General features: G+C 36.2%; 1 protein-coding gene and 1 long non-coding RNA gene across 6 annotated transcripts in view; one reads left to right on the top strand and one right to left on the bottom strand.

Moving 5' to 3' along the window:
- Window positions 1-25,796, top strand: part of LOC308564099 — a 34,365-nt gene extending 8,569 nt beyond the window's left edge. Inside the window, exons 2-3 of the long non-coding RNA XR_013999897.1 lie at window positions 13,175-13,222; window positions 25,504-25,796. This is a non-coding gene — a long non-coding RNA (uncharacterized lncRNA). The remainder of the gene's footprint in view (window positions 1-13,174; window positions 13,223-25,503) is intronic.
- CARNMT1 (carnosine N-methyltransferase 1) overlaps window positions 4,015-26,541 on the bottom strand; it is a 32,767-nt gene continuing 10,240 nt past the window's right edge. For all 5 annotated transcript variants that reach the window (XM_081151798.1, XM_081151797.1, XM_081151799.1 and 2 more), the window contains 5 exons: window positions 16,460-16,600; window positions 15,344-15,522; window positions 13,518-13,631; window positions 7,316-7,419; window positions 4,015-6,577 (listed from right to left, as the gene is read on the bottom strand). In XM_081151798.1, the coding sequence (XP_081007924.1) occupies window positions 6,476-6,577; window positions 7,316-7,419; window positions 13,518-13,631; window positions 15,344-15,522; window positions 16,460-16,600 (640 nt within the window). In that variant the 3' untranslated portion in view covers window positions 4,015-6,475. The remainder of the gene's footprint in view (window positions 6,578-7,315; window positions 7,420-13,517; window positions 13,632-15,343; window positions 15,523-16,459; window positions 16,601-26,541) is intronic.

The raw sequence follows: 26,541 nt of genomic DNA, 5'->3' as shown, positions 1-26,541 counted from the left end.
GGGGAAAGACTTGGGGCAGAACGAGAGACTGGAGAGAGCCCCGTGGAAGACACAGGTGTACAGGACAGCTGCTGCTCCCAGGACAGGCATAAAAGCCCACGTTTCCCTGGATTATTCTCTGCTGGAAGCAAATCCATAAGGTGTTGATGGAGGGTCAGCAAACTCTCCCAGGGACAGGCATTGCTTGCGGGGGAGGAGTAGCAGCAAACCCAACCCTACCTTGGGGCTGGGGCAGGAAACCATCTCATCCCCAGGTTAAGAACAAGATCCCTGGAGGAAAACCAGAAGCAAAAATCTGCTTTTGGGGAAGAGGAGCGGATGATAATTTGGTGCCTAGTATCCTTCATTGATACTACTACCGGAGGAGCAGGAAATTCCTGCGTAAGACCAACCACAGATACATGGGGAGGAGGGTGAGAATGCCGACGGGCCCACTTATGAGGCCCAGGTGCATGAAGGCTGGACTGAGACAACGCCCATGGCCCTGTCATGAGCCTACCACAGATTAACAAGAAACAGTTTTCCCCTGGGGGAGACGGGAGCATGAAGCGAGAATTCCACTGTGGCTACGGCATGCAGAACACAAGAATGCTGGAGGTGGAACAGGAACAACGGGGGAAAACACCCACTGGCATCCTGTTACTCATTCTATGCACAGGTAGCCACAGCGCACTGCTGCTGAAACAGGAAGCCTGATGCTCTGCAAGTAACAACAACAAAACGCAAACCTGACTCCGTTTTGCAAGATTGATTCAATCTCCCATACTGACCCAAGAGGCATACATTCATACCCAGGAATAAATATTATTTACCTCAAGTTGGTTTTTTCTACACAGTAAGTGGAATTCAATGAGTCAGGGAAAAGAGCAAGAGGAAAAAAACCTGTCAAGAGAAAAATCGATGAACAGAACTAGACTCAGAGGTGACCCAGATATTGGGTTTTTGTCAGGGACTAAAATTCCTGTAACATTAAAGGATATAATAGAAAAAGTGAACAATATGCATTGACATGGGGAATTTCAGCAGAGATTAGAACTATAAAATAAGATAAATGGAAATGCAAGAAATAAAAAGCATGATAACATGAAAATGTTTTCAACAGGTTCATTAATAGAAGGGACACAGATGCGAGTTTTAAGGAACTTGAAGATAGGTAAAAAAGGAACTACTCAGTCTGAAACACCAAGAGGGGAGGAAAATGAGTGAAAAACAAAAACAACTAGAAACCACCAGAACAGAGCACCCAGGAGTAGTGGGACTATAATGACTAATCTAATGTATGTGTAACGAAAGTCCCAGGAGAAGCAAGAGAGAACAGGGCAGAAGAAATATTTGAAAAGGTAATAGCAAAGAACTTTTTAGAAATGCCAAACCATAGACCCAACAAACAGGGTAAATTCCAAAAGTCACACACATCTAGATACATACTGAAAATTAAATATAAAATCCTGAAAGCAGCCAGAGAAAAAGGAAACACATTAAGGATAGATTAAGAATTACAGCTCTCATCAGAGTACTCAACAGGACAATGGAGTGACATCTTTAAAAGAAATAGTCAGCCCAGAATTCTGTACTCTGTGGAATAAATCCTTCAAAATAAAGGTGAAATACAGGCTTTTTCAGATAAACAAAAGCTGAGAGAATTCATTGTCGTAAGACCTATAATACAAGAAATATCAAAGTTCTTCAGGTGCAAGTATGAAACCAGATGGAAACTTGGATGCACACAAGAAACAGTGTTGTATAACAAATTACCCCAAAACTTAGTGGCTTAAAACATTTTCTGAGTCTGTGGATCAGGAATTCATCAGCTTAGCTAGCTGGTTCAGAGTTGCCCATGTGATTGCAGTCAAAATTTTGGTTGGGGCTTTAGTCATCCAAAGGCTTGCCTGGGGCTGGAAGACCTACTTCCAAGCACATTCAGTTCGTATGACTATTTGGAGGTGGCCTTAGTTCTTCACCGTGTGGGATTCTCCATAGGGCTATATGAATATCCTCATAGGGCTATTTGAATGTCATCTCACTTCTACAAGTGATCCAAAAGATAAATAGAAGCAGTATTATCTTTATGACCCAGCCTTAGGTCATTTCTACCACAGTCTATTCCCTCCTACTAGAAGGGCATCATTACCACCTGCACTTCAAGAGGGAAGAGGAATTACTGTCCAAAAGGGAGAATTTGTGGAAATATTCTTAAAGCACCACACACCGGAAATTATAAGTCATATACGTATAATGGAGTTGATAAATGCCTGTACTTCTCCTTCCCATGAGTGTCATATTCAAGGACTACTGCATGGACTGTCCCCTCCTGGGTGGTCCAGGGAAATCAAAGCTTCAGAGACTTAATGGCTACAAAAATACTCAGGCCATGGCCAGATATTCCAGTAACACCAACTGCCTCACGCTGTCACCAAATACACCTTTGTACCAAAGGCAACTATTAACCAACTTTTGTTGAAACTGGGTGCATGACTCATGGATGTCAAACTTGTGACTAGTCTGACATCCCCATTTGGGGGTGGGTCAACTGGACTTGATGCCTACACAAGGTGAAAAGGAGCCAACAAGCCTTGCAAGTCCAACTGAAATAGCATATTCAAGAATGTGGTGGGCCTGACCCTAGCAACTTTTTGGTGCTATGAAAAAGTGGAACTAATCCTTTGGGGGTAAACTTTATGCCCCACTCTGCCACCTACACCAAAGCTGCTGGCTCAATGGGGCTCTTGACTCACTGACAGTCCCCTAAACTTCTGGGCCGAGATCACCGATTGGCTAAATGGAAACCTAGTGGGGTCCAGTGGGCTGCCATCACTGTTCAGACTCAGTACCAGCTATGTAGAACCAAAAGCAGATGGGGCCACTCCTCTCAGTGGCTAGAACTCAAAGTGGTCCTCATGGTTAATTCTCCCCTTGACCAACCGCACTACATTTTTACTAACTGTTGCATTTTTGCCAATGGCTTGTGTGGCTGCCATGTGAAAAGAAAGACTGACAGATTAAGGGCACCTCTCTTTGGCCATTAATCTTACATAAATTGCTCAACTTCCCTAATGGTTAAAGAAATGAATATTAAAATTAGATACCACTTTTTCCTATCATATTGACAAAAATATGAAAAGATTAGCAATGCCTAGTATTGGCGAGGGAATGGATGCAAAATTATTCTCAAGTACTGTTGATGGCATGTAAAAATTGGTAGTCTTTTTGAAAGGCAACCTGACTGAAAATGCACATAGACAGTGACTGAATGATTCCACTTCTAAACAGCTGCTAAAGAGAAATCACCAAACATATGTACGAGGCATATACTAGCGCGTTTGCAAAGTGAGTAACCCTCTATTAAATTTCATGTATGTCCTCTCTCCCATTACCTATCATAATTTCTTTGTAATTTCCACCAAACTTTTGGAATCTAAAACTATACATGCCAACTTTGACTCCCCCCACCCCCCAGGATTCTACTGAAACTTTTTTCAAAGGGTCACCGTAACATTAAAACTAAAGTCCTGTTACCAATCGTCTTTTTCTATCACTACACAGCAGTCAACAGATTGAAATTATATTTGTCTACGATGTGCTTTCACATCTTAATATATAATGTTTTACATATAACTCATGACCTCATTAAAAACCCTTTGAAATAGGTGGTAGCAATCCTCTTTTATAGATGAGGGAACAAACTCAGAGCACCTTGCCCGAGACCACAAACAGTAGTTCAGGAAAATGATCCCAGAGTATCTTAAGGGCTGAATCCAGCGCTCGTCCTACTAATGGCTGGCCCTGGAACTTTCTTCTTTTCCTTTATAGTTCATTTTCTATTATTTAACAAGCCCAAAGATCAGGATTAATTAGGGTAAGGTGTAGCATACTCGAAGAACAAGTATCATGTATAGACTTTCTAGAAGCATACAGAAGCTAATGCAAGGGTTCCAAGGTATATGTGCTCAATTAAAATTCCCATGTCTACGGTTATCACTAATTTAGATAGAAACAACCAAGCAAATATTGTTTCATAGCAATTGGCAGACTTTAATATTCAAGAAAAATCAAGTCCATCATACACATTAAAAATATAGGAAATTTCATGCAGACATGAAGCTTCCAACTCAGCCTTTGTGGCAACTTTTAGAATGAGAATTACATATAAATACAGTGCATTTTATAATTCCAAAACTTCATAATTTTATACTGTGATTTATACAGCTTCTCTTTTATATTTTACATATCCACCTCGCTCACTTGATTAACATACCCTAACCTGCACAACTTCAGATTATGGAAAAAAACAAAAACAAACCCAGCAAGCAGAATGACGTATCTTCTCCAGCTTTATGAAAATGAATGGAAACATTTGTGTATAGAGCTAATTTAAGGAAAAAAGTAAGAAACTTTTAAGGCTTACACACCATAGTAGGACTATACATATGAAATACAAAATTAAATCCTCCAGTGATTAATACAATTTTCAAGTTCAGAATATATTAACTGCAAAAGCTGTAAGAGGAAAAAAAGCAATGCAAATTTGTGTAGAACATTTAAAGTATTCATAATATGAGGGAGAAATTAAAAACAACACATTTCAGAATTAACTAAAATGTAAGGTGTAATTTATAAATAAAAGTAACATTATTAAAGAATAAAACCTGATAGCAGAACTTTTAATAAAGCCAACCCATAAGTGTCAACCTGTTTTTGCCTCTGAAAAGAACAAGACCATGTTTCAATACATGTTATAAAAAAGTGAATACTAGTCAGTGATTAAAAAACTTTTCTAAATTATTCAAAAACAGCATGCATTTCTTTTGGTAGATTTTTTTAAATACCTAGGTTCCTTTTAAGTCTTTTTCTTAAAAATAATAATTTGGGGGAGCAATTTATTTCAAGTTTATTCATGTGGTAGAAAATGAGAATTCCTACTAAAAGAACATCTGCCAAGTACTGAGGGACACAAAAAAGAGAAATCATTTAAAAAACCCAAACAAACTCAACAGGTTATAGGCTTCCATAAACTGACAAGTCAAATTAGCTTCATGAATCCCTTCACTGCATGAAGGGCTCAAGAGTTCCCTTACTATATGCAGAAAAGCTTCTATTAGTAAGATGCCAAATTGTGCAGTGACTCCCCCGACCCAAATGACCATAAATGTTTAAAGACTTACAAGTAAGTTTTCCCTTAAAACATGACATTTATGTTACCAGCACATTATTGAGATTAAGTCTAATCCAAATTGCCACAGAGGTCTCTTAATGCCATCAATCACCTGTGAAAATATTCAAGCATACTTCCTTTTCTTCAAGAAAAGGTTAAAACATTCTATTTGTCATCTCTACTTTCCAAGCTATGGGAAACAGAATAACATAAAAAAAATACAAAGGAAAACTCCCTCCAATAAAGATCTGCTAGAGGTAGAAATTTAAAACAGCATATACTGTTTTAGCCCCAGCTATCAGGAACAAAATTGGTGTTAATCTGAAATTATATTAATGGCTGTTTACAATATTGAAGACACAGACCACGGGCAGTAATTTATCCCTGAATTTCATATTCACATTAATACTATCATAATTTTTACTAGTATATAGTTGTTTTAATGAAAAAAAGTGCTTGCTTTTGTAGCCAGGTAATCTAAAGAAAAGACATTATTGTAAACATCTCATGACAGACTGTATTCATTTATAGTTTGAAATCATACATTTCAAATGGGCAGAATTTATTCTTATTTCCCCAGTTTCCTAACAGTACCTTTAATAACGGTTTTTGTGACTCACTTAGATTGTTGAGATCTTCATACATTTCAGAGTGATCCATGATGAGTATGCTTTCAAGTGTTCAGTTTAGTGTGGCCGAAAGACTAATTTCTTGGTTACTTGAATGCATTTTTACTGGCCTATGATACTATTAAATTTAATATTTCATAAAAATGAAAGGTTTGATGCTTCCCTAAGTTCAGCTAAGAAAAAAGTTATTTGAATAATAAAAGAATAGACACACATTTGATGTATAGATTGCTTAGGTCCAAGTGAATAAAAGTCTCAATTCCAGATGTTGAATATGAGAGGATCCTTAGACTCTTCTAAAAATAACATGTGCAATGCATACAAAACAAAAAAGGAGATTATTATGAACCTCAATACTATTAGTCATTTGCATGGCAGACTTGGAATGGACAACTTCATGAAGACACTAGAGATCAAGTGTTTTCTACTGAGACAATTCTGGGCTTCAAGGAAAAAGTAAACTCGAAGACGTTTCCTGTTTTTACTTGTATAGTACAAATATGCATGGCATAGTATATTTCTGAAAAAGCGATAGACATATTAAGAAAATAGACACTATTTCTAAACTTTGTTAGGAATAAGAAGGCACCACTGATTTGAGGTTGTGTCCTGTCATTTGATAGTTGATTTGGGGCTGTTTATTTCAGGATTTGCTCTTACTAAATACTTTTCCTGGTGATATCACTTGAGACCATTATTGTGGTTTACGGACCACAAACAAGACACATTCATAGTAGTATTTCATCATGGAGAGATCATTCACAGTGTATGTTGACAGGACAGATTCTTTTTCCACCTGCAATGCAAACAATCATGATGATGATGGCCACCATGATGATAACACTAACAAATATTGAGCACTTTTAAGTGGCAGGTGCTATTTTACATATATTCTAGATATTAATGTACTTATTACATTCAAGTACTACCATAAGATTGGTACTATTAGTAACCCTACTTTACAAAGAGAGGTTATTCAAAGTCACACTGCTAATAAGTGGTAGAACTGGGGTTCACACTCAGGCAGTATAACTGCAGAACTACTAAGCTACTACAATATATTGCTTCTCTTTATCTTTAAGAACTAATCTGTTATTTTTTATATGAATGGAATGTTTCTAAATAAACATATAGTAAAACACAATAGTCAAAGTATCATAAAACTGTATAATCACATAATAAAAGAAGACTGAACAGTACAGAAGCACATATAGTAAACAATACCCCTCTTGCACCTGCCCTCCCATTCCCCATTTGCTTCCCCAGAGTCTAGTCTACTTGGTAACTAACAGTCTACAAAGGTCATTATTATGATAATGGTCAAGCAACAATCTACTGAAAGGTGATTATACCAGGGATATAGTTTTCCATTTACATACACATTATCCCAAATCCTCATAATTCTAAAAACTATTTACTTTATGGATGAGAAACAGAGAGGTTAAGAGGTAAAGCCAGTAAATGCCATAATATCACCATTTCTGAGTAAGTCCTTTGGAAATTAAGCTTTGGCAATACTTTATTCCATCCTTACCTCTAGCTGGAATCCATACTGCAGAACAACATTTTTTAGATCCTCATAACTCAATTCTATGGAAAGTTCATTCGCTAAATTTTCGAAGTGGTATAGCAGAGGACCTATGGTTTAAAGATACTATAAATGAATTACTTGAATATAAACATGCACTAGTAACTATGTTAGACTGAATTCCAAGTTGAATAAGTTGGGTAGTGGATAAAAAGGAGAAGTAAAGAACATTTACATTTGCCAAAGACACATACCCAGACCCCTGAAACTTTGGCCCAGTAACTGACATTCAAGTGCTGGGCCTATATTCATGGGAGTGGGAGCCTCTGGTACACTAGCCTTGTACTGTGATTCTCCACTTCATGGACCTCATACATGTAACTCTTGAGTGAATGCTAAGTCCCCAAATTCCAAAGATATACTGCAATTATAATTCCATACGTAAATGCAAAAGGACAGCTACAAACTGGTTATCATGTGAAAACAGAAGGGTCCTCAAGCCAGCAGGTGGCTGGGGATGAGGGGTAGTGAGGAGAGTTAGAGGCAGGGCAGCCTGGAATGAAGAGATGACACTAGGGTGTGTCATTTTTTAAACGCACAGCTCATATCCTAAGCTCTAACACCTCCTGATTATGTTCCTGTTGGCAAGCCACTAATTCTGCCCGCCCCATCTGTAACATGACTTTAATGTGAGATAACACATAACAAATCAGGCATATAGAAGGCACTAAGTAAACGATAGCTGTAACAACCTTTTTAAGATGACAGTCTCCTTTTCTATTCTCTTATTCTATATATCCAAGAAACAAACAAACAAACAAATAAATAAATAAAAACCATCATGTGACTGAAACCAATTTTCCAATCTTTTAATCTGTCACATTTCCCCCAACCCATCAGCCTCATCCAGGCAACATTATCATTCTACAGTTATACTTCAGGACTAATCTAGACAATCTTCTCCTTACCTTTCACTGGGTTATTTATAAATCCGTGACCAACTCACAGTCCCCACTCCTTTCTCACTCCTCACACAATGTGCTAATCATCAAAGATAAATGTAACAAACAGAACAAGGTTTCTGCTCCTAAAGGTTCACCACTCTGGAACATACTTAAGGTTAAAAAGGGTTTATTTATCTCCCCTCTTTTTTATCCTATATAAACCACTAGAAAAAAATGACTAAATATAGTTTATATATTAGTGCTCTTTTCAAAATATAACAGTGTTTCCCTATCAAAATACTCTGTCAAGCTTAAATTCCTGCTAGTTTTATTAGTACTAGTAAAAATGGCAGTAGTAGCCATTTACTGAGCACCTGCTGTATTCTAGGCCACCGGGAAACCTTTGAAGCCTTTTTATAAGAATGTAGAGCCTCATGGCAGTCTTTCCAGCTTTAAAGCATATGCTGTTCCTGCTCTCTTATTTTAAAAGCCTCCAACAATATTGTTTCACTATATCCACATGAAAGCATTCCAAAGATTCTTACATACTCAGGCCATATTTTACTTCTACTCATGCTATGTTCTACCTAGAAAGCTCCAACTCTCCAATTCAAGCTTTAGCCATGTTCCAAAACCTTGCTGAAATCAAGTTTTAATATAATCCATCTGTTTCCAGCCCTACTGCTTATTCCCTTAATATAGGATACTTTAAACTTCATTTAATGCAAATGTTACACTGCTCACTGATTACTTTTCATATAATTAGCACTGTGTTTTTTTCCTTAAATATTTTTATTGATTTTTAGAGAGGAAGGGAGAGAGAAACATCAATGTGAGAGTGGAACATCAATTGGCTACCTCCTATATGCCCCCTACCAGGGACTGAACCCACAACCCAGGCATGTGCCCTGATGGGGAATTGAACCATGAACTCCCGGTTCATGGGTCGATGCTCAACCACTGAGCCATGCCAGCTGGGCTCCCTTAAAGCATTTTATAAGTTAATATTCACAACTCTGATTTCATACAATCTGGGCAATATTTTCATTATAACTTAATTTCCAATGTAACTTTTTAGTATTCTATAATGGACAGCAGTTAATTTCTCATTATAAATGAATATATTGACATTCTGGTCTATGTAAGTCTGGTTAGGGTGAAATGATCCCCATGGGGCTGATGCTCCATCAGTTTACAGAAAAAAATAATTTTCCAGATTTATGTGATGAAAGCCAAAACCATAGAAATGTTTTAAGTTTACCAATATAAATGCCACTTTATCATGTCTCTTGGAAGCCAGTCAATCTTCTGTGACATCTTATCATTATTTTGTTCCCTCTTTCAAATTTCAAAACAATACATTCATTTATACACGTAAGTCACTAAATATCTATTAGATGTCAGGCCCTGCCCTCATTAAGCTTAGAAAATAGTACAGAAAACAAAAATATATGGGTGACAATACCACAATATGTTAAATGCTACTGACAGATCCTATGAGAATGTAAAAGAGAAATGCAGAATGTTTAACTCAACCTGAAAAGAAAGGATCACCTGAGCTGAGTGTTAAAGAACACATAAACTACCTGAAAATAGAAGGGGGAAAAGAAAGGACTTTCTGGGTGACAGGAGTGCACTTGAGGTCAGGACAGGGGTGGTAAAAAGTAAAAAACTGAAGCCAATACATGAAAAGATGCTCTATATTACTAACCATCAGGGAAATACAAATCAAAACCCAACGAGATATACCTGTTAGAATGGCTATTACCAAAAGACAAGAGATAACAGGGTTGGCAAGGATATGGAGAAAAGGGAACCCTTGTATTGTGCACTGCTGGTGGGAATGTAAATTGGTGCAGCCACTATGGAATACAGTATGAAGTTTCCTCAAAATATTAAAAATAGAACTACCATATGATCCAGCAACTCCATTTCTGGGTTATTAATCCAAAGAAAACAAAAACACTAACTCAAAAAGATATATGCACCCCCACCCCCATGTTCACTGCAGCATTATTTACAAGAGCCAAGATATGGAAACAACCTAAGTGTTCACTGATGGATGAGTGGATAAAAAAAGTCACAGTATATGCTGTATATACAATGGGATATTATTCAGCCATAAAAGAGAATGAAATCTTGCCACTGGTGACAACATGGATGGACTTTGTGAGTATTATGCAAAGTGAAGTAAGTCAGAAAGAGAAAGACAAATACCATATGATCATGCTATCTGTGGAATCTTAAAAAAAAGCAAACAACAAAGAAATAAGCTCACAAAACACAGAGAACAGACTGGTGGTTGCCAGAGGTGGGGGCTGGCAAAATGGATAGACTCAAAAGGTACAAACTTCCAGTTATAAAATAAGTCATGAGGATGTAATGTACAGCATGGTGACTATAGTTAATATGCATAGTTGGAAGTTGCTAAGAGAATAAATCTTAAAAGTCCTCATTACACAAAAAAAGTCCTCATTACCATATGTATGGTAACAAATGTTAACTAGACTTTATTTCAAAATATATACAAATATTGAATCATATTGTACACCTGAAACTAATATAATGTTGTATGCCAATTATACCTGAATTAAAAAATAATACAGCCAAGACACAAGACAGAAGAAAGAGTACAAAGGGCACTGAAGAATTTAGGTTTCCAAGAAAGCTAGGCTTTTTTTAGGAATATGTTTCTATTGATTTTTTTTAGAGAGAGAAAGGGAGAGAAACATTGATGTGAGTGAGAAACATCAATCTGCCACCTCCCACACATGTACCCTGACCAGGAATCAAACCTGCAACCTTTCAGTGCACAAGATGACCCTTAACCAACTGAGCCACACCAGACAGAGCAAAAAAGCTATGCTTTTATGCAGGGAGTCTGACAGAAATGGATTTACATATTGTAAAGATCAGTCTGCTGGTAATATGGGGCACTGGAAGGGGCAAAGAAGGTTGGAGATAACTTGAAGGAAACTACTGCAGTAATGCAGGCAAGCAATGATGAGGGCCTGGACTCAAGTACTAGCATGAGGTTAGAGCAATGGTTCTCAACTGGCATTTTTGGATTTCAAAACTGGGAAAGTATTACTGGAATCTGGTAGGTAGAAGCCCGAGATGCTGCTAACCATCCTACAGTGTTCAGAACAATCCTTCCCACCCTCAAATGAAGAATGATCCACCCCCAAATGTCACTAGTGCCACAACTGAGAAACCCTGGGAGACAAAGAAATTCAAGGGCTATTAAGGAGTTTTAGGAGATACAATTTGTAGACTAAATGGGTACAGATGGTAAGTACAGGCATCATTTTCTTGACACACACAGATTTGGAAGTATTTGTGGTGCATCCAATTTGGACACAAGGGCTTGGAGCGTGAGAGAGATTTGGACCTGATTCAGACTGGGAATTCAAACAGTAAAAGATGCAATGGGATTAAGTAGGAGTAATCCCTAATACAAAGTAAGAGATGAGTGCATGGCATAAAAGGTGAAAAACACTGAATAGATACCTGGAGCATACTGATATTTAAGGAAAATTGACTCAGATATTCTTCTTTTAAATTCTTTAACTTACACAAGGAAAGAATGTTCTTTGCAAAGTATTAACCTTCCAAATAACTGCGTTTAAGGGCTGTTTTCCATTATTCCAATTCTCAAAATTGTTTGAGAAACTCTGTGGTAAGAAGAGTGGATGCCCTTGATCTCTCATTAATCAACATGCCCCATTATCTCTGATGCTCAAGACAAATCACACCTTGCCCCAGCACATCTATTCTTATCAAACAGTATGCTTACCAAGGACAAATTTTATTTGTCCCAGGCAGTTACAATTATTATTTTTATGAACAATAAAATATTAATGAACCACTAAAATAAATGTTCAAAAGGAAAAGTTATTTCTATGAAAGTTAAGTCAAATGCTTTGGAAATATACAAAACCTTACCATAACTCAGTAAATGGGATCAAAAATTTTAATCACATACATATGCAGTTAAGATTAATGCTAAGGATAAACTGACCCAGCACAAGCCTGCAGAGATAGCTGGTTAGCATTCAAGGAGTTGGATATAGGCTGTAAGCCTGATTCTCCAGTACCTTTTTTCTAGATATTTAACCCACAACTCAGTATCTTCAACTATAAAATAGCAATAACGCCATTTCAACATAGAACTGTTTTGAGATTAAACAAGGTATTTATAAGTGGCTAACACAATGCTTAACACACAGTGAGCAAATTACCCAGTAGGTAATGTCTTCTTTCAGTCATTCTTGGGGAAAGAAATACTTTTCTTTTAAAGAAGACCCAAGGTTTGAGATACTTGTTTCATATTATGATTACATCGTACAGCCAGCTGTTCTCATCTGTCCTATGGCATTCTAAAGAGAAGTTTGGAAAAGGCCTACTACCTGTAGGCTTAATCCTACTGGCAAAACCTCTGGTAAAGTCAAATCATTAAAAAAGAACAGGTGACAGAACCCACCAACAAAACCAAACCAATCCTGAAGGCTAAGGACTCAAACAACGTGTATCTGACGTTCAAGTAGTATATTAACCCTCATGTCCTTCTCAACACTGATTATGTGTTTCACTAAAAAAGATAATTATCTTTACCTTGATAATATTATTTTTCTCCCATTTATTTTAAAGAAAAGGAATTTTTTTAAAAAGAAAGGGTAAAACTGGCAGTTTCCCTTATAATCTACATGGGAGGGACCACGTCACACTCATCATTTGATTTCCAGCACCCAGTGTCAGAATGCAGGAAGTTTTCTGCATATGTGAAACTATATTTCTGTTCTTTCTTAAACTCAAGGTAGTCACAAAAGTTATCACATCTCCTCTTTTCCCAGTATGTATATGCACTGGGAGAAGGTTTCCAAGGGAGAGTAAGTGCTTGCCCTCAAATGTTTCATTACAGAAAGAACAGGACTGTTGTCTCCGTAAAGTGAAGAGTGGGGAAGATGAGGTAAGATGATCATCAAATGAATAACCAGTACTCTCTGAAATGATGAATGCTATGAAACTGACCTGGTGTAAATGCACAACTTAGGGGCTTCCACTACTTATGGAGGAATTAGCTAGGATTGGAGGAACTGTACCATTAAGTAGGAAGCAGTCTAAAGGAAAATCCAGAGGTTTTAAAACATATACAACACAATTATAACTTTTGTGAACACTTGGTACTATGAAGTTACCAAACGTAGGATAATTATAACTACTAGGTTAATGTGTAAAATCCTGATAAATACTGAGGAACTTACCTAGATTTATCCAAATTCCACCTGGCTTGAGGATTTTCCATATTGTGTCAATATAATCAATTACATTGTGAGCTGTGTCTATGAAGAAACAGGTAGCAATACAGTCCCAGGTATCTATTCAAGGAAAATCAAATTACTACATTTGTCATTTTATTTTGACTTTTAACTAATTCCATAAATGTACCAGTTACCTCTTAACAGAATATTAATATTTCATTAACTGCAGGGCTATAGAAGCTAACCTCTTCCCATCAACTACTATGATCAAGGCAAACAATCATTTATGAGATAAACTTTGCAATTCACAAAAGATTTAATTAATAATTTGATAATCAATTTGGGAATAATTTTTTTTTAAAATGTATCTTTATTGATTTCAGAGAGAGGAAATGAGAGAGAGAGATAGATAGAAACATCAACGATGAAAGAGTCATTGATCAGCTGCCCAGCCTGCAACGCGGGCATGTACCCTGACTGGGAATCGAACCCCGATTGTCTGGATCCTAGGTCGATGCTCAAACGCCGAGCCATGACTGGCTGGGCTGGGAATAATTTTTGATGACCTATATCACTATATATCTTTACCAAATGACATGTTTTGCTTATAATTTATTCAACTGCCTTCATTTAAAATCAGTGCAGACAAATAATAGTCATTTGAATTTTAAATTGTGATTTCTTTCAACCAATGTTAACTACCAATTTCAAAAGGTTTCAGAAAGACTGTATTCACACACTTTCTTTTTAAGTTCTGTTCTTAGAAAGACCTTCCCTGATAACTATATAAAACAGCAGCCCGCCCTGGCCAGTGTGGCTCAATTGGTTGGGCATCATCCTGTGCACCAAAAGGTTGCAGGTTCGATTCCCAGTCAGGGCACATGCCCAGGCTGCAGGCTTGATCCCTGGTAGGGGACGTACAAGAGGAAACCAATCAATGACTCTCTCTCATTGATATTTCTCTCTCTCCCCATTCTCCCTTCCTCTCTCTAAAAAATAAAAATATTAAACAAAAACAATAAAAACCCAGCAACCCCTCCCTAGTCCCTCATCACCCTGTGTCCCTCTCCCTATAAGAATATAAAAGTTCCCTGTGTACAGGACTTTTTGCTCACTGCTCTCTTTCCAGTGCCTAGAACATATCTGCCACTTAGCAAGTGCTCAACAAATATTTGTTAAATGAATGATTTGCTGACCCCTCAGCATTTCATTCTTCTTTTCACTGACAACCCCCCTGTCTCCCTCTTTACCATGTACATCTGTTTCTCTAATGCCTAGCATAAATTTCTTCATAAGTTGGCCAGGCTGAAGTCTAAACTTCAGAGCCTGATTATAAAGGTCCTCCACAATCTGGGACCAACTTACTTCTGGAACCATGTCTCTCATTAAATCTCCAAATAAACCTCCCTTTGCCTTCCGGTGAAGCTGTTCTACCATCCCCAGTTCCCTTATTCATTCGTATCTATGTACCTCTACTGGCCTGGAATGCCATTCCTCTCATCCTTATGTCACAGCCTCTCCAAAGAGGAATCCCTTCTCACACTAACCTACTTCCATCTTTATTACATTCATTATTCAACTGAACTTGTTTATATGTTGTCTTCTATTAATAGACCTAACAGATTCTAAATTGCTTAACTGTGGGATCTTACACTTCTTTATATTTCCCATCATTGCCTTATACACAACCTTTAAAATATTCTAAATTGTTACTAAAGTATACCTTATATTCTACCATCAAAATGAATGACCAAAACTTTAGCTTAGTATACAATTAGCTCATTAAATTTAGAAGAATAAAACCTTTAAAATGCATGCTTTAAACTTACTGCATTCTGAGTATATCTCCTGAAAATCTCCTGCTGTCATAGAAAAGTTAGAACCAGGAGGAAGGCTGTGGGGGTCAACATCAGGGAAAAAGATGGGTCGAATCTGATCAGCTGACCTCCTGTTATTGCTAAACTGATGGATCCAGGGGTAAAGCTTATATTTATTAATTTCAGAACATCTGCAAAATATGAGCATAAGATTCAGTGTTAACTATTTTACCAAGAAAATCTACTTTCAACACTAAAATATTCTTTTGATTAAAGGTTTACTTATATAATACTTAAAAAGTATTACTACTCCCCAACCATCTAAAAAAGCACATATACATGCAGATGAATCATGAATGAAAAGACAGAAAAAAATTAAATTCTGAGATATAAATATGTTGTTCATTCCGTTTTAAAAATGTACTTCCAAACTTCAAAATCAAGTAAAAACCAGTCCAAGTACTTTTTCAAAAAGTGTTACAGGTTTTGATACCTATTTTAATTATTTTGTACAACCTTCTCCTTTTTACCTTATTATCACCCCCTAACACATACTGCTACCAAAACAACATATCATTTAAACAGACAGCTATTTACTTTTTCTCTAACACACCTCTTCTGGCTTTAAAAATAACAACTCTTCTGACTTTATAATAACAAATAATAACTACTTACTAAGAGGCCACAGAAGTTCTGAGAGATCTTTCCAACTCAATCATGTGAGCTTACTTGGCCATTTAATAAGAATTTGATTAAGAAAAAAGATATGATCACTATACTGCACTCTTACTCCACCGAAGAAACAAAAGAGTGAAGAAGTTTAAGGAACAATGAGAAAATACTCCTTCCTGGATCATACTTGGTCCTGAAATTCACACAGAAATCATTTCAGTTTTGTGGAAGGCCAAGTCACTTTCTAAAGTCGCTAATCCATCCTCATCAAATTTCTGTTAACTAGGAAACTGATTAAAGTGACAATTGTATAAGTAATTTAATATAAGAAGCATTTATGATAAATATCATAATTAAACACTATGTGCTTATCTTCAAATTCAGAATTGTTCAAAAATAGGTAAGTCAATCTGATTCTGAGATACTACTATTTCTAGCAAAAAGTAAATTAAATACCTGTTGAGTACAAAGTTGGAAGAAAAGAGCATAAAAAAACTCCATTCATTTCCTTGACAAGCATAACCTAGCATAGCTATTTCCCAGGCCAGTCTTCCTAGTCCAGCACCAGGTACCAGAATATTTACTTTAGAAGGATCCCTGAAATGAAATAAGGCAATTATGTCCAACCCCTTAAAGAAAAAAAAAAAGACAAAAATCACATTAACAACTAAAAACTCTGATATTTAATAATAATAATCTCACTCAAGAATGACTACTTAAAATTGAGAAATACTTCTAAATATCAATGTAAAATAAAGGCATAAGGTATTTATTGTATGTTCAGATATGAGGGTTTTATCCCCAAAATATTACTTTTCAGAAAAAATGCAGTCACCTTATATTTGAAGACTTATGAAAACACTCATCCCTAGTAGCTGTCACCTGAACAACTGCGTTAGGAAGACAGATTACCCCAAAGGGATCCCAATATATACAATGAGATTGAACAAAATTATTTTATCATGAGATGGTAAACAAAGCAACTTTATTTCTAAATTCTGTATCTAATACAATGGTTCATGTAACTAAATGATTAAGCATATAAATTTTAATGTGTCAGGCGTATCTTTAAAATCTTTTATTTCAGTTGGCAGAAGAATTTGGAGGGGGGATATTCTCATGGGTAAAACTGCCTTCTAATTGAGCATATATAATGGCAAATATATCACATCAAACCAGAATACAATAAAACTACTCTCACTTATTTGCATCACTCTACCACCAATTTCCTTTGCTATAAAATCTACCATTCCACTTTCAAACCACTAGATAGTAGCCTTAGCAAAGCAAGAACCTTTCTCAGGACTTCTGGCAAATAAATATAACCTTAAGAAAACTAAAATGGTATTCTTACAGAAAACAAAAATGTGTATAGTCAGCTAGTATGTCAGTTAAAAAGGAATTTCTCTATTGTCTGTATTCCCCAAATTTAGTTCACAAATAAAATCCAATTTCCAAATGTAGTCCCATGTATAATTTCTTTTTGTATTTAAACATCATGGTGTGGTCCAAACAGCAGCAGGGCTGTTTCCTAGAAGCCCTAGATGATAACATTTGCGTTTCCCACTTTAAAACAGAAAACAATCAGGACTATGGAGCTTTTGAAAATTCAGTCTACAAATATAGTAACATGGGACTTTACCCAGGGGCATTCAGTCTTAATATTTACATATGGAACATGTTATTTGTATAAAAACCATAACAGTTTATTTAGTTTGTTTCACTGTTGAATTTTACATATACAATATGGCATAAACCAAAATTTGTTAAAAATGATTTCTGACACATAGGCTTATTATGATTAGTAAGACATCCTTTAATCCTTGATACAGGCTAACTAATTCCAAGGTGCCACATAATAGTTTTCACTAAAATAAAATAGAGTGCTTTCTCCTCATTCTAGATTATACAATGTGTGTGTGCATGTGCATGAACACTTAAATTTTTAATGAAGAGGGCATATCATCAGTCCTACCTATAATCGGTATCTAACAAAAATATATAAAATTTTAATATCTGAATGTGAGAAAGTCCTAGCTGTAGAACTCTGTGCTACCCCTTGTATAAAGGACTTGTCACTATGGCACCCCACCCAGGCCTCTCTCCCATTTTCCACTCCCTACCAGACCTACCCAAAATACTCTCCAGAATTACCCCGTTTCTTTTCAGTTCCCATTTGCCCAATAAAAACATACATTTTCCCCAAACGGTTGTTTTCAGCTTAGAGTTGTTTTGCTTAAATCAAAATAATGGAAGTAAAAGGATTTGAAAGTAAATTGGGACTTAAATCTTTATAAAAATAATCACTAATAATTTCTGAATAGCTAATCCATCTATGTAAAATATTACCATGCAGAACATAGATGAGTCTCAATGGCTTTATTCTGGGTGAAAAAAATAATTTCAAAAGGTGACAAATATACTGTTATGATTCCATTTATAGGACATTCTCAAGAAGAAAAAACCAGTGATTGGTAAACAGTTACCATGGGTTAAGGGTGGGGATAGTGTGTCACTACAAAGAGAAACATGAGAATTTTTTGACAGATAATGGAACTGTTCTGTATCCTGTTGGTAGTGGATTATGCATATCTATACATGCTAAATTCATAAAACTACACACCAAGAAAAGTAAATTTTATGGTATTCATTAAAACAAAAGGAAAATCATTCAGAAATTAGAAAGCATGCTAACCTAAAGGGTAAGTTTTGTTAATAATGGTATCAACAATTATTTTGTTTATGAAGGAAATTAACTTATGGCTGCTATTATGAAATTCACCCTAACTAATCAGAGCCACAGAACTCACTACCCCCACCTTGTGGCAGAAAGTCGCTGTATAAAACTATTAAAAGGCTGTCATCAAGCCAATTACTTGTATTATGACAAAAAGGATTCCCGTGGGCATATAAAAGAATACATATTAAAACAAATCACTGAAAAACGATTAAGAATTAAGCAAGGAATGGGAGAGATGGAGAGAATTTCCCCCTAATTCTTTGTTCTTAGCTAGATTGCTTTTCATTGGGTCTATACAGAAGGGATATTAACAGTATAATGAAACATCCCTGTAATTATAATGTATATGAAACTAAGGCACCCTGAAAAGCAGTTTCTGCTATGGATCCTTATGAAGTCTAGGACACTTCTATGAAGGTATTTCTATGGAGAATAAGAGAACTATAAATCTAAGTATAGACCCTTATGGTGAAATGGCTTAAAAAAAAAAAAAACCCAAAACAGGAAAAGAGGCATGTAATATGTGGCTCAATAATCAAGTGTTGCCTGCTGGAGATTCTTTGCAAATATAGGCAAGCAAATGAATTTACCTAATTATTAAGGTCCAAATATGGAGATGGCACATTTAGTACAAATGCAACACCTCTGGCTACTAGAGGATACATTTGTAAGGATGGAACAGAGCCTTATAAGTCTGGACAGGCCGTGGGTCACATTTGTACCACCCTTTGTGCTCCGACTCTTTTACCAGCAGTAAGTGTGCTTGGGAGAGATTTCCTTTATTGGACACAGAATGTTTTTTGCATTGCAGTTACAGATTAGCAAATTCCAATACACAAAATATTTCCTCTTGTTGTGTCAACATGATGACACTTAGCTGACCCCTGGTGGTAGGAGTATATACTACCTTTAAGCATCAAAAAGGTTAATTTAAGTAAGTTGTTTAAATCACAGCAATTCACTATCGGTCCAGTATAGTAAATGCCACTAACCACTTGTGGCTGGCTACTGAACACTTAAAATGTGGCTAGTTCTAATTGAGATGTGCTACAAGTGTAAAATAATGCCAGATTTCAAAGACTTAGTTTAAAAAAGGAATGTAAACTATCTCATTAATAATCTTGTATACTCATTGTAAGTTGAAATATTTTTGATATAGATATACTGGATTATTAAAGTATATTATAACTTCACCTGTTTCTATTTACCTTTTTATGTAGCTACTGGAAAATTTAAAATAACATATGTGCATTGCTTTATATTTCTATTGGCCAGAGTTGGTCTATATGATGAAATAATAAAAACAATTCTGAGCAAAAAACAATCTTGAAAAAACATCATAAACCATTATATGAACTTTTAAAGCATACAAAACAATACAGTATTTGTATGGTTTAGGCCAGCAATTTTCTTTCTTTTTCTTTTTCTTTTTTTAAATATATCTTTATTGATTTCAGAGAGAGGAAAGGAGAGGGGGAGAGAGAGATAGAAACACCAATGAGCCCGCAACCCGGGCATGTGACCTGACTGGGAATCGAACCCTGATCGCCTGGATCCCAGGTCAATGCTCAACCGCTGAGCCACGCCCGGTTGGGCTAGGCCAGCAATTTTCAACTGGTGTACCACAGGAATTTTTAAAACATGCAATACCTGACTACTTAGAGGCACTGACCTCCTTTCCCTTAGATTTTCAAATAAAAAAATGACAACACCAAAAAAAACAATAGCTGTCTGGTGTGAATGAATCAAAATTATATCTATATTTTTTCCAGGTCAGCAAAAAATATACATTTTGGTATGCTGCAGAATTTTAGTAGTTTATATGTGCCATGAGATTTAAAAACAGGTTGAAAATCACTAGTTTAGGGGTATATGAGCATATAGTTAATGTAAGAAGGTAAGATTACAGTAACAAACAAATTCATGTTACCATCTCTGAAGAGAATTGCTCTATTGTTTGAGGGCAGTTTCAATTGTATCTGTAACATTTCTTTTAAAAAATACAAAAATTTTTGAATATAACAAAATGTCAAGGTTTAACAGAGGTAGGTGTTGAAATATTTTTTACTCAAAGTAGAAAATGAATTAGAAACCAGCATTAGTACCCAGCCTCTTCAAAAACATGGTCCCAACTTACCACTTTAAAAAAAAATTTTATTGATCTTAGAGAGAGACGAAGGGAGAGGGAAAGAGAGAAACATCAATCAACTGCCTCCTGCAGGATCAAGCTCGTAACCCAAGCATGTGCCCTGACCAAGAATCAAACCCGTGACCTGGTGCATGACACTCAACCAACTGAGCACATTGCCAAGGCTCCAACTTACCTTACTCCCAACAACAAAAAAAAAAACACTCCACCTATCAACCAAACAACTTCTCACGAATTCCATAGAACACTTTCTCACGTTAATCTTTAGAGCTCCTAAATACCCACAGAAACTCAGTTTAAATTATCACCTTATCTATGAAGTCTTTCCCAAATATCCCAGGCAAAGCTTGAACTCATTTCTTGATGCTTTCATTACTTCATTCATACTTCTGTTATAGTTCATATTTCAAGTTCTTAACTTTGCACCTTTTATTTAATACAGGGTTCAGCAACTGTGACCCACAGGCCAGTCATGTTTTTGTAAATAAGGTTTGATTGGAACACAGCCATGCCCATTCATTTATATATTGTCTATGGCTGCATTACCAGGGCAAAAGAGCTGAGTGGTCCCCATACATCACAATGCCCACAAAGCCTAAAATATTTACTAGCTGGCCCTTTGTTTCCAGTCTTTTGTTATTATAACATTAAAACTAATATCCTTGACCTACATAATTTTCCACATGCAGTATATCTGTAGAAAGCTTCTCCAAAATTGAATTACTAGAGTCAAAAGACATGCATATGATTTTTCTAAAATATTATCAAGTTGTCTCTATAAAATTTACTAATGCTGAAACACCCTTGCGTTACTGAGATAAATCCTACTTGGTAATGGTGAATAATTATTTTAATATATTCTTGGATTCTATTTGCTAATAGTTTTTTGAGGATTTTTACATCGACATGTATAAGTGATATTGATCGTTTTTTCTTTGTGAAGTTTTTTTCTTGTGATGCCTTTATCTGACTTTGGTATTGGAATAATGCTGGCCTCACAGAATGAATTAGGAAGTGTTACCTCCTCTTCAATTTTTTGAGGACAGATTAAGAAGAATTGGTGTTTATTATTCTTTAAATGTTTAATAGAATTCACCAGTGAAACCACCTGGTCTACAACTTTTCCCTCTAGACCAAAACCAAATAAGGAGCCCCCTTCACCACTGCTATTCAACACTGTACTGGAAGCTCCAGCCAGAGCCATTCGTCCAGTGGGGAAGGAAGAGGCTAAAAACTATCTCCAGCCCAGCCCTCAGGACTCAGAGGCTGGGCATCGACCCAGGATACAGGAGATCAAGGTTCGATTCCAGGTCAGGGCACATGCCTGAGTCGCGGGCTCGATCCCCAGAAGGTGGCGTGCAGGAGGCAGCCAATCTGACTCTCTCATCATTGATGTTTCTATCTCCTTCTCTATTCACAGATGACATATCCTATATGTAGAAAAATCCCAAAGAATCCACAAGAAAGCTACTAGAGTCAATAAACTAACCAAAATTGCAGGGTCCAAGATTAACACAAAAATCAGCTGTGTTTCTATGCATCAGCAATGAAAGTAACTCAATTTACAACAGCACCTTAAAGAACTAAATACTCAGGAATAAATTTAACCAAGGAGGAGAAAGATTTGTACACTGAAAACTATAAAACATTGCTGAAAGGTATTAAAGAACATCTAAATAAATGAAAAGACGTCTTATATTCATTGGTAAAAGATTTAATATTGTTAAGATGTCACTACTACCCAAAACAGTCAACATATTCAACATCACCCCTAACAAAATTCCAACAGCCTTTTTCACAGAAATGGAAAAGCTGATTCTGAAATTCATATGGAATTACAAGGGACCCCAAGTCCCCAAAACTAACCTGAAATCAAGAATAAATTGTAGGACTCATTTCCTGACTCCAAAACTTACAAAACTAAAGAAATTAAAATAGTACGGTATTGGCATAAGGGCAAATGGACAAATGGAATAGAACAGAGAGCCTGAAAATAAACCCTTGCCTATACAGTTGATCGATTTTCAACAACAGTGCCAAGACAAACGGGGAAAGGACAGTCTTTTTAACAAATGGTGCTGGGAAAACTGGATAGCACTCACTCACTCACTGTTAATCCTCACCCAAGGATATTTTTTCCACTGATTTTTGGAGAGGGGAAGGAAGGGATGGAGGGGAGGAGGGGGAAGAGAATGGAAGAGAGCGACAGCCAGAGAGAGAGAGAGAGAGAGAGAGAAGCATCAATGTAAGACAACAATTGGTTGCTTCCCACACGTGCCTCGACCTGGGGCCAGGGATCTAACTGCAACCCAGGCACATGCCCTTGACTGAAAATCGAACCCGAGACCCTTTGGTGCACAAGCTGACGCTCTAACTACTAAGCCAAACCAGCTGGGGCTGGATAACCACATTTAAAAGAATGAAGTTAGAGCCTTACCTTATATCACACACAAAAATTAACTCAAAATGAATCAAAGACCTAAACTTAAGAACTACAACTCTTAGAAGAAAACATTGGGAAAAATCTTCATGACATTGGATTTGGCAATGAATTCTAGATGTGACATGAAAGGCAACAAAAGAAAAAAGATATAAATGGGGCTTAACAAAATTATAAAATTTTGTACAACAAAGTACATTATCAAAAAGTGAAAAAACAACCTATAGCATGGGAGAAGATATTCACATATCATTTATCTAACAAGGAATTACTACATGTGAAAAAGGAGTCAAAGATCACAAAATCTCATCTATGATAGGTCATCTTCAATCCAAACAAAATAAAAAGCTTGAAGAAGAGACAGTGTTATATAAAAAATTAGGAACCCCAACATACTGTGTCCTCACTAATAAAACTTGAATACAAATGCATTAACAAGTCCTTGGACACTAAAAATGTAAATTTGAAGCTTGTCAAATAAGTACTATATATGTCATGCAGTTCCAGTAGTTTAAGTATTTAAAATCTAGCTTTGAAACCTATGAATAAACTTCTTTCTAATAAAACATGTCACTGAGGATCTTCTTCCTAAATTATGTCTGCAGAGCACAACAAAAAAGGGGCAATGAATTATTACTTATATGACTCCTGAATCTTGTACATTAGGTATTTGGACACACAGAAATAAGCACTAGTTTTTTTTGTTTGTTTTTATACCTAGTAACATGACTATATAATAAATTCAATTATGCTTTCAACATTATTCCCTTACTGAGCTATTCTGTGTCTCACACCCAGAACACTATATATCTGATGATGAATATTTATAAAACTGAAAATCAATAAAGTGTCATAATAATCATCAATGGAATAAAAATAATGAAAGTTTTAGTGATACAGGAATTCCAAGTATAAAATAAATATATTATCCCTTCGACTGTGTGTTCAGAAGGTAATGATAGCACAGAATATCAAAAAATTACTAGTGATAAGCAGAATACAGTGGGTGACTTTTATGATAACTTATTCAGCTAAACACAATCTACATGGCATAGAGACATACAGATATTCAAACAAGATGGATTAGCAGCCATTTCACAGATGAAAACTCAGAAACTATCTCCTTTTCTAGAAAGCAATGATATTGCTACATTATCATATTTCTAGATGCAAAGTTTATGGACAAAATTCTCTTAGGTGATTGAAGCAGCTAATACACATAAGAATATTAAATATTAAAAACACTGGAGATTCACTTAGTCCCCCCCCACACTAGTGGTCTGCCAGAAAAAGGTAAATGCTTTCCTCGTTGTCAGTATTATTTAGTTCAGTTTCTACTGTTCCTTTACATACAATTTTTGGCATTCAATCAAAAAATTATGAGACATGCAAAGCAGCAAAAAATGTAACCCACTGTTGTGAGAGAAAACCTTCAACACAGCTGACCCACAAACAGCACGTTAGAAATATCAGACAGGGATTTTAAAATAACCATTAAAAATGTGAAAGAATCAAGTGGAAAAGGTAGATCACATGAACAAATAGGAAATTTCAGCAGAGAATACACACGTGAGAAAATATATGTATATATTGAAGTGCTAATTTTTTTTAAATGTGGTATCAAATATAAGGAAGTCTTTCAATGGGTTTATCAACAGACCGGCACAATAAAGAACCAGTAAAGTTAAAGTAAGGTCAACAGAAATTATCCAAACTAATATATAAAGAGTTGGGGGGGCAAGGACAATGTGGAAAAAAGAGCCATACAAAACCTGAGAGACAATGTCAAACAGTTTAATATATGTATATGTAACTGAGTCTCAAAAGAGAAACAGAAAAGGGGAGGAGGAAGACATGAAGAGACAAGAGCAAAGAATGTTTGATTTGGTGATATACATGCACTCAAACCCCCAAAAGGAAAGCAAACACCAAGCAGGATAAACACAAAGAAAACCACATCTAGGAAACTTATATTTAAACTGCTGACAAACAAAGGTGGGGTAGGGTGAAGGGGATGGGGAGTAACTGCTTAATGGGTACAGGGTTCATTTGGGGTGATGAAAAATGTATTACAATATAGAGAGGTGATGGATGCACACCATTGTGAATGTACTTAATGCCACTGAATTGTTGACTTAATTTTGAAAAATATGCCTTTATTGGTTTCAGAGAGAGGAAGGGAGATAGAGAAAAAGAGAAACATCAGTGATGAGAGAGTCACTGATCAGCTGCCTCCTGCAAGCCCCCTACGGGGGATCGAGCCTGCAACCTGGGCATGGGCCCTGACCGGGAATCAAACCTCAATCTCCTGGATCATAGGTCAAAGCTCAACCGCTGAGCCACGCTGGTCAGGCTCAATTATGTATTATTTTGAAAAAGGACATATATTCTAGATCTAACCATGAAGAAACATCAGACAATAACTTCCTTGTCTTCTTCAAAAATGTATCATAAACCAAAAAAAAAAAAAAAAAAAAAAAAAAAAGGGCCAAGATTAAGACATTGGACAAGGGAAGGCAATGTGGCACTGAAGCAAGATGCTATCTATCCTGTTGGTTTTGAAGTTGGAAGAAGGGGCCCTGAGCCAAGAGAATACAGAGATGCAGCTCTATAAGCTGGGAAACGCAAGGAAACATATTCTATCCTATGGTTCCTGGAAGGAGCCAGCCCAGCTAATACCTTGATTTTAGCCCAGGAAAACTGATTTGCTGATCTCTAGAACTCTGAGAATAAAATATACATTGTTTTAAACCAAAAAAAAAAAAAAGATTAAGACATTACAATCAAATTGTACTATGATATCCTGGATTGTATTCTAGACTGGACAGAAAAATGAGCATTACAAAGGACATTATCAGGATAATTTATGAAACTTGAATATAGACTGTAAGTTAGAAAACAGTATTCAAAGTTAAATTTCCTTAATGTGGTAACCGCACTGTGTTTACGTTAAGAGATTATCATTGTTCTTAAGAACATACATATAAAGTAGGGGAAGGTAGGAAAGAGGGAAGTAGGAAAAAGAAATACAAGCACATGTAAAATGTTACGAATTTATGAATTCAGATAAAGAGTATATGGGAGTGGGAGTGGTGTCAATGGGAAAAAAGGAGGACATCTGTAATACTTTCAACAATAAAGATACAGAGTATATGGGAACTTTCTGTACAATTCATACACCTTATCTGTAATTTTTAGGTTATTTCAAT

This window comes from Miniopterus schreibersii (genome assembly GCF_964146895.1).
Source record: "Miniopterus schreibersii genome assembly, chromosome: 11".
Lineage (NCBI taxonomy): Eukaryota > Metazoa > Chordata > Mammalia > Chiroptera > Miniopteridae > Miniopterus > Miniopterus schreibersii.
The sequence above is the reverse complement of the archived record's forward strand: the minus strand, read 5'-3'. Positions and strand labels throughout refer to the sequence as shown.